At 35.3% G+C, this 10,463-nt stretch overlaps 1 protein-coding gene across 1 annotated transcript; it reads left to right on the forward strand.

Moving 5' to 3' along the window:
• Positions 1 to 4,027: 4,027 nt before the first annotated feature.
• Positions 4,028 to 9,672, forward strand: LOC112680450 (cuticle protein 19.8-like). Its single transcript, XM_025550549.1, has 2 exons — positions 4,028 to 4,159; positions 8,020 to 9,672. The coding sequence occupies exons 1-2, from the start codon at positions 4,148 to 4,150 to the stop codon at positions 9,067 to 9,069; spliced, it is 1,062 nt and encodes a 353-aa protein (XP_025406334.1). The 5' UTR covers positions 4,028 to 4,147; the 3' UTR covers positions 9,070 to 9,672.
• Positions 9,673 to 10,463: the final 791 nt, after the last annotated feature.

Below are 10,463 nucleotides of genomic sequence, written 5' to 3' on the forward strand. Positions count from 1 at the left end.
TCATATCTACAATTTCACTGAAAATTAGTTCTACATACGAAGGATATTTTTAATTTACGATCTATGACCGCAGTCATTCTACTTATTATTATCACACGGTTAATGGAGATAGTAGATATGTATTATATAAAAATGAAAAAATATACATTACAATGAAATTAGAAATTAGATTAATACTTTTAGTTTATTTATATATTTTAATTACATTGAAATAAAAATAAACTCCAACTAGCTAAGCTTTTATAAATTTACCAAAAAATATCTACATGTGAAAAAATAGTTAAATTTAATGCTTATAATATGGACACATATATACTGTAGATGCATATTAAAATTATATATTAGTAATAATAATATAGTTTTAAATATATATATATATATATATATATATATATGTTATTTAAAAAATACTTAGAATTTATAGTTAAAAATGAATTTTTGTTCGTCCATTTTGCTTTTTGAAAAACTAAATTTAATATTTGCACTCACGTTCCAAAAAAGAATAATACTACTTTTAATTATTTTTTTTTTTAATTATTATAGCATTTGTCAAATATAAATTATTTTCCTTTGTACGCATTACATTAATAAATATTTTGACTTATTTATATGATTTAATGTACTTAATATTATTATACCTTATGCCAATTTCTTATGTATTTTTCATTTAAAATTAAATTCTAAAGTAAATATTTACATTAAAAATGTATACACTTTGTTTAAATTAAAAATATTTAAAGTATAATATAGTGTATATGTATATTGTGTAATAATATAACACAGACTAGTAAACGGAACACATTAGTATTTTTATTAATTACTTATTGCACTAATACGTCGTATGTATAAATATAAAATTGTATTAAAAACTCTGAAGCCGAAACCTGTAATTTATTAATCACATTTTATTAAACACAGTTTCAACATTTAATAATTTGTAATTTAAAGCGTTAAATAACTTATATTAGATTTTAGAATTAAAATATATTTGACCTTCCATACATATACAAAAAATAATCATTAATCATATTTAAAATTTAATAGGTATGTAATATGATTTATTTTCATGAAGTAAAATGATTATGTAAATCAACTAAGTTCATTTACCTGAATTAAAAATTATTTATAGTGAATGAAAATTTCCCATTCTAATTACTCTAATCGTTTAAAACATGTTTAATTTGTAAAAATATCTTGTCGATTAATATTTTCCTTAGATAAAATACTGCAATAAGTATCACTAAACTATTTTACGGTCACATTAATTAAAATACTTGTATTATAATATTTTTTATCATATAAAGATAAAAAATTCAATTTATTTTCAAATGTTGTGGCTTTTAAGTAAATATTTATCAACACATACATAATACATTATACAATATTAAAACTCTCCAAAAAAAAAAAAAAAAACCTAACCATAACAATAATTTTATAATTATGTTGGTAATATTAAATACTTATACTATATTTGATGTTCTTAATTTTATGGTTTCTTTTTTTGGAATTTAAAGTGCTACTGATCATAACAATAATATAGATAATATTTCATAGAAGCCAAATGGCTATATTCTCTTGCGTGTTTTGTTATTTTGGATGTTTTGAACAGATTATTTAGTACATATTATGTGTTAACAAGATTCTTAATATTTTCAATCTTTAAGCAAAGAAAATTAATACATTTTTAAATTACAATATCCTAAAAGTTAATATTTTTAAACACTAGTCACAATATAAACATAAGTCCAACGTTTAATATTATGGTGAATAATAATTTGTAATCTAACTCTCTCTTAAATTTCTTGGTTTGGTTGTTAAGTTTATCAATTTTAATTTAATATTATAATTTAATGGATAAGTATATAAACAAATCATTAATAATTCATAAAAATGTTATAAACTTTAAAACTCTAAAAAAATACATATGACAACAAATTATTCATATAATTTATTTTTAAACATAAGTATCGCATTCACATATTTATGAGTTTATGTGTATGTATACTATGGGGATTAAGTAAATCTGTTCGTGACATTTATAATTGGCGATAAAAGGGTAGTGGTCAGAGTTTCGGGTTTATAATTTCACATTATTCGGACTTAATTCTAGCATTTATAAAATCTCTCTCTTAATATATGATATATATTTGAGAGAGAGAGAGATTAAAAAGTTTTTAAAAAAACCAATTCGCATCCATTCACTGTCAAAAACAATAACTCGGTTAGATTATTTGACAACCGTATAATCAGTCATACAAATCGTTTTAATTCCAACTGATATAGCCAACAATAAATAAATAAATTTATTATGGTTTTCAATACATATTTTATGAAAACTTTTCGTATTATTTCAAAACTTATTATACATTTATATACTAAATTTGTTTGGCAAAATATAAAAAAAAACAAACTTTAAACCAACATAGTAGTTTTTAGATTTATATAGTACTATAATAATACAAGGTTCAATGTTATTAAAAATAAGAACTAAAAATGAAACGTTTTTATATTTTACATTTTTGATTATTAAATGAAGGTATATTTATAATGTAAAACCAATGTATACCTATCGGTTGGTAAGCAACGTGTAAAATGTTAAAATTTATAATTACAATTTTAGTACATCAATCATTTTCAAAAATAATGTATCAAACAGTTTAAAAAATACGAATCACAAATATTATATAGTCGTCGATATTAAAAATTGAATTATTAAAATATTAAACTTGAGATGTATTAATAAACTACACTCGAGGAAAAATGTACTTGAACTATTTCAAAATAATACCTATAAATAAAATACAAATATTATTAAAAATGATATTAAAACACACTAGAATAAATATTTAAAAACTGAGTACATTAATAATGATCGATGTTGGGCAAAATAATGAACAAAATGTACAATTGTTTTTGTTGGATACCACAAAGTCTGAAAATATATCCAAGAGTGTTCAATTTTGTTATAAAATATGCTCTACGCATCAAATAATCTCAAAATAAGTCGCATAAAAAAATAATGCATAATGAATATTTGAACATTGATATAATTTATTATAATAATACTCGGGTACTAAGTACATATAATGTTAAGTTACGGTTTTTTATAATTATGTACACAATTATTTTTGAAATTGATTATTTGAAAATGACAGTCGAAAAATACGAGTGTAACGAAATAAGTGACCTAAAATGGACATGAATTATTTTTATTTTCGTATATGCATCAAAGTTAAATCGGTAGACAAAAAGTTGAAAAAAAAATCAAATCCAATCGGAATAAAAATTTGACTCGTCAATGCCCATCGGTCATGCAAATCACGTACGTTTTTTTATACTTCACGAAATCTCTTGAACGAAATCAAATTTTGTACGGAGATACTGAACCTGTACGTTTGACCACCGCAGGGCAGATAGTAAATAACAATCGTGTGTGCGTACTCACAAAACCGATTATATAGTCGAATAAAATAGAAAAACAATGTGAAATAGACGTAATAATGAGCGAAAAACTTTAAAAAAAAAAAAAAGATCAAGAGAATATAATAATGCTCTTGTCCGATGTGCGTTTTCGGACGGAAATATTTGACCGGAGGACGTCGAACAATGTGGCGGAACGGCAAAGCGACCGTCAGCGGACGCGAGCGAAACGCAAATGCGATCGCGCAAACCCGAAGCGGCTTTTGTCGGGGCGAGAGCGGATTATCATCGGACAAATTACGTGGATCGGGTTTCGCACGTGGCGTCGGCGGCAGGGCGTAGGCGAGCGATCGGACAGGCCGCGGCCGGCTACGTCGGCGGCCTTGACGTCGGCCGTACGATGCGGCGGCGGAAGACGGGACCCGCGCGTAGCACAGGATGACCGCCGAGGACGATACGGGATGGGACGTGTGGACGTGCGCGCGACTCGGTCGTATCGTAACGCGACGGGCGAGTGGCCGCGGGCGAAAGGAGGTGTATAATCGCGAGCGCCGCAACGGCAATGACATTGGCCGCACGTCGGTCCTGCGCGGTATATAAACCGCCGGGCGTCTGGTTGTCATCACCATTCAGACCCGAAGCACCGGACCGCGCACGAGTAGCAGCCGAGTAAACAGTCTTCGTTTTTCCACCTAGTACGCCACAAGCACACATACCCGTCTTCATAATGATGTCTTTGGTGAGTACCGTATTATATAGTTTCTCTGCACGCGCCCCGTCGCCGGGACGAGACGCGACCTTTTTTTTTTTTTTTCGTAAGTAATATCGTTATAATAACTATTTGTATACACCACTGTGATTATAATAGTTATGAGTTACGGTTGTGACAATGATTCGAGTGCGGGTCCGCGGAATATTTTATCACAAACGCCGTCATTATACGGCGAACCATACGAGTACGTATATTCGCGGGGTGAGTCGTCTACGAACGGTTTTCGAAACGTTTGAAAACAAATCCCTGTTTAAAACCCTCTGCGAAACGTTCGATGAATTTTTTCGATTTTTCGGTAAATTTTTTATTTTTTATTATTATTACATATTTTTCTTGTACACGTTTTCGACATTATTTCAACGAGTAGTGTTTTTCTAAAAACATTTTTGTTTCCATTTTAAAATATTCGCATGTTTTCAATATTTTTACTATCTTTAATAAATATTTTAGATTAAAAAATACATTAATTTATGAATATATTTTTAAAATAAGTTATGACTCAAGATCTTCTCGATGGAAAATTTTAACTATATCGACATTTTCACCAAAACATTTCAAAACCGTATAACATTTAATTTTCTTCGTCGTAAAAGAGTACTTTTAGTTAGTAAATCGTTTTTACCGATTATAAATGTTAAATATCGTTAATATATATATATATATATACAAAAAATGTATTTCTTGATTAAATATTAATGATTGCACAGTTTGGTTATAGGCACACACAAATTATGAACAGCTTTTAATTTGAGTTCTTATGAAAATTTTAATTTTAAAAATTACCTTCTGTTATTTTTATTAAAAATATTTTCTTTAGGTATATAATTTTTTTTATGTATTATTTTTTTTAAGTGCAAATAAATCTTATGAATAAAAATCACATTAAAAATTATAGCGAAAATTAAATAAAAATAAAAAACAAATTAAATTTTAATTTTAATTTGGTTCATAATTTAAAGTTACACGAATAATTTTTATGCATTTTATTTTTTAATAACTCTAATGAATAAGGTAGATCTATTTTATTACATATTTGCATTTTAATTTTCCCATCATTGTAATATAGCTTTACTTTTTCATTACAGTCATAACAAAAAATATATAATACCATTTTTCTCGGTTTGAACCGAAAACTGAAAGATGATAAAATTCGATTATCATTCATCTCATCAAATAACCGATCTAAACGGGTGTGTAATGTCTATTATCATGCTAGACGTATCCTTTTGAGGGGGGTCAATCGAAACGACGCTCCGTAACGAATTACATAATCCGTCGCCTAAATACGATTATCTACAGCCACAGTTCTTATACGCTATTGCGGCTCCACATAAAGAGTAGTATCTATGAGTGCAATCAGTTCGAAATGTAACAAAACACCATCTAATAAGACTGTCCGATTATTGAAGCACGATATCTCGTCATATAAAAATTAGATTCAATTAAATATTGGCATTAGGTTGATATCGTGAGCGATTTCGTCTAAAGTTTTCTACAGAATTTTAACACGTCGTATCATCGATTATTTACAATTATATCGAATTATTACTATAATAATATCTAAATCCAAATTGATGGCAATGGATTTTGTTAGATAGGATTGATTATGCATAGAATTCAGTGTAGAAAAACAATGAAGGGGTGATGACGAATGCGTGATGACATGCATCATGACATGATGACAAACGTTAGCAGCTAATAATTTTATTAGCTAAATTTATTTTTACCTATACGAGTATATACATGGTTGTAGTTTTATCTTTTCGAATCTCTCTGACAGTTTTTATCTTTTATAACACGCTAAATTGAATAATGATAATATTAATAATAAACCGTTGAGCCAAGGGCCACCGTAGTGGAATAATATATGACCCGGGCACGAATCGTAGATATTATTAAAAATAGTACACGGCTATCTGTTCAATTGTGAACGAAACGCAGCCGTGACAAATACGACAATAAAGATTGATCTATTTGTCACGGCATGCCTGTGGCGACGGAAGAAACTATATGTATGAGTGTGCATGTGTGTGTATACGTAGTAATGCGAATGAACTGAAAATCTTATTAAATACTTATACGTGTATTCACGCACTATGTGTGATTAATTAAATCGTATTCGGATGTTTATTGAAAAACGCGCAACCGGGACTATACAGCCCGCGAAGACTTTAACGACCGTTAATTTTTACCAATATATTTGTAACACTGATCGAATTCATTGTGAAAATCGCATTTTCTTAGCGATCACTCGATAAAATTGCTGTAGAGCGAATGTCGGTCACACGAAATTCTAGGGAATAGATACCCTACGATTGTTTCAACCCACCGACGGCGCCCGCTAGCATTAGGTCGCATGCCGTAGCTAAGCTAATATAGCCCCAAAGAACGTATTGGAAAGCGAATGAACGTGATAAATCATACTCACCCGCTGCGAAATCCCATGCTTTCTAATGCAAACCGGCATTTAAAAAGCTCGGGAAAAAATATATCATCAAGCGCTTTTGTTCGGCTTAAACAAACCGAGTATGCATATATACATACACATATAATAGACAACAAGTATCAGGTACATCATGTACAAGTGAATTCGCACTCGACGTCTATAGAACGGTCGCGGAGCATAAATAAAATTCGTCTATAATTGATATTTTACACCTATTCGCGAGACCTGACGTTTTTCTATTTGGACGCACACCACACCATAGTAACCGTTCTGCTGCGGTAGCCTACCTATTTTATCTGTAAAACGAGTATAATGTTATACGACGACAATATTGTCGAACGGCAAATTCGGTGCGCGAGCGTATGTTGAACTCGTAAAAAATTCGTTTTTCAATACACAACACAAAGACATACCGGTACACATATTATTATTATTATTACGTATTATTGTGCGCGATGCGAGTGCGCGCGTGCATACTACGGTCATGCGCGGAACAGAATAGACCTTTGAAAAATCGCGAATCGCACGTCCGCGACGACCACTTCGATCAATCGACACCGCAGACAATCCAACGCGCACTTCTGCCGCGACGTTAGAACATATAAAATCTCAACAATAATACCATCTCCGTATAATAATAATAATAGTAATATTACATCCACAATGGGGGTCCTCTGAAATCAGCACGTCCGAATCGTCGTCACTGTCGCCGAGCGCAGCAATTCAATATGATTTCCGATATTCGATTGTGCGCTACGACGTATATCTGGGCCACTATATTACTATTGCGTGCGCCACACATTATGTTATTGAACACACGTTCGGCCGCGATTAATTATTATTAAATGAATATCACTCGCGTCCCGTCTGACCGGCGCGACGACTTTACGCGGTACCTATTGTGCTGCGCGTCCGCGTACTGACTCGTATTGCGTCCGAGCAAACCGAACGCGATTTCCGCTCGGCATAATCGCGCGAACAAAAATTATTTTTCCGCCGACATTATTTAACGTGCGCCGAACGAAATGATTACGCGGTAGAACATAACCGCGTGCGATATCGCTACCACCAGTGACGGAACTATGGGGTGGAAGACGGGGGTTCATCTCCGGGCGTAATATTTTAGAGGGTATAATTTTTGTAATTATTAACAACTAATATTTTTAAATTTGTTAAATACTGTTATTAGGTTAAAACTCTTTCCCTTAAATTTAATACTATTTTTATTTAAACAATTTTTTAAAACTATTTTCCTTGAGCGCAAAAATTCCTAGTTCCACTTTTGGTTACGTATCCGATCGGTGCTATCCGTGCACGTGTACGGAGTGACCGTGCGCGCATACGTCGCCATAAACTATAACCCGCTTTCCATTATTCGCAGGTGGTTGTAATTGGGCTCGTAGCCGCATGCTCGGCCAGTCCTTCTCTATACTTCAACGCGCCGCCAGTGCAATACTACAGCGGTTATTACCCGTCCGCGGTGGTCAGCCCGATCAAGAGCCAGTACCACACGCAAAACGAGCTGGGACAGTACGCGTACGGCTACAACGACGGATACTCCAGCAAGTCCGAGACCAAGCACGCCAGCGGTCTGACCGAAGGAGCGTACTCGTACGTGGACCCCAACGGCGTGCTCCAACAGTACAAGTACGTGTCTGACGAGAACGGTTACCGCGTGTCCGGCACTAACTTGCCTGTGGCCCCGGCCGTCCCAGCGGTAGCTGCTGCCCCGGCACCGGTCCAGGCCGTGGCTGTCGAAGCCGCGCCAGCAGCCGCACCGGTCAACGACGCCGAGATCCCGCAGCAGGTGCAAGACACGCCTGAGGTGGCCGCCGCCAAGATCTCGCACCAGATCGCTTACGACGAAGCCAAGAAGGCAGCTGAAGCCTCACCCGACGATGGACAGTACAACGGAGATTCATCTTCCGATTCCGTTGAAGTCCCCGCCGCCCCGGCCGCCCCGGCAGCCCCGGCAGCCCCGGCAGCCCCGGCTGCCCCGGTAGCCCCGGCCTCTACAGTCAAGACCGGTTATAGTTACCACCCGACCGCATACGCCGCGTACCCATCGTACGCCTTTGCCGCCCCGGCCCCGGTCGCGTCCTACGCCTACGCCGCAACCCCGGTCGCAACTTACGCCGCGGCCCCGATCGCAGCTTACGGCTACGCCCCGTACGCCACCTCGTTCTCCGCCGGATCATACTCGCCGGTGCACAGCCAGTATCACGCCCAAGACGAATTCGGCCAATACTCGTACGGCTACAACAGCGGCTCGTCGTCCAAGGCCGAAGCCAAGTCCTTTGACGGTGTCACGCGCGGCGGTTACTCGTACGTGGACGCCAACGGAATCGTCCAGCAGTACAGCTACGTCTCCGATCCGGTCAACGGTTTCCGCGTCGCCGGCACCAACCTGCCCGTCGCCAAATCTTCGTAAGAAAAATCGAACACGTGCACACCATAACCACGACTCATCGAAACGTACCACCCGCTCCGATCCCCCCCCTGTCCCCTCTCCAATATTCCCGCTGCCACGTCGTTTCCGCAATTTGTATAGGTATCTCCGAATATGTAATGTCTACGGTGTTACGATACGGTACTCCCGAGTGCAATGTGCGTGAACAGACGAATATTATTTTACATTGTACATTGCTGCTTTAGTGTCCCATAATGGTCGACCGGTCCGGAGCGGGGCGTGACGTTGCCGAGGAACGTCGGATCCGTTTGACCGCGTATACCGTACGTGTACTTGTACGCGCGTCAAACCGAACCGGTGGACTTTGCCTTGCGCAAAGAAAATCGTTTCTCGACACCGTCACGCTCGCCACTCCTCTTCCCCTAGCCATCGCCGATACGGCGATGACGAGGCGGACGAAAAAGGGCTGAAAAAAAAATTCTTGTTTGCTCTTAATATTTCTTCTTTTTTTTTATATATATATATATAAAAACACACAATATCTTCACGTGATCACGTCAATTATTATTATTGTATTTTTGGTAATTAAAACTCTGTTAATAAATTCACGATTTTGTAACTATATATAAATATATATATATACATATACATGTGTGTATTGTTTGTACGTCTCTTGTCATTATTTTTACTGTACACCAGACAGGTATACGTTTAATACACGCTAACAATGATATATACCTATACACGGAGGACGCGTCAACTGAAATCGTTTATGTTGAGTTTACTGCTCAAGTAGTTGTGGTTCGCGAAACAATACGTTTGTCTTTGATAAAAACCGATCGAGTGATGTTTTAATGATCATAACATTGGTAGCTAATCAAAATGATTTCAAAACAATAACGCCACTTGAGTTCACCGATTACTTTGAACACTTAACAGTGGCTCATTACGATTAATACAATGATATACGTACCTACTATTATTTTTAACATTCAAATATTCTTCGTATAGTCCATGGAGTTCTCGGCGTCGCCAATAAAGTGCAAATCGTACTGGATTTCATTTAATGGCGTACCTATAATAAAATATATTTAAATTTGAACGTATTGCAAATATAAACAGGTATACTCTCGTATTATCTCGTAGCATATATCACGAATGCAGTTTTTCGTATAAATTGGATTTGCATTATTACTGTACCATGGACTTGATTTTTACGGAATTGGTCAATATTGAATAAAATCTAGACTATATAGATAGGTACGCCGACTAGCTATATAATGAAAGTCTCATAAATAAGGACGGAAGATTCATCATGTATACGAATAACTTTTACTCAACAGTTTTATTCAACATTTTTATAAGTCTTAATATTCAATAGCACTAAAAATGGCAATAGAGGATCTGCTATAGGT

This window comes from Sipha flava, unplaced genomic scaffold (genome assembly GCF_003268045.1).
Source record: "Sipha flava isolate LNK unplaced genomic scaffold, YSA_version1 176_pilon_pilon, whole genome shotgun sequence".
Taxonomy (NCBI): domain Eukaryota; kingdom Metazoa; phylum Arthropoda; class Insecta; order Hemiptera; family Aphididae; genus Sipha; species Sipha flava.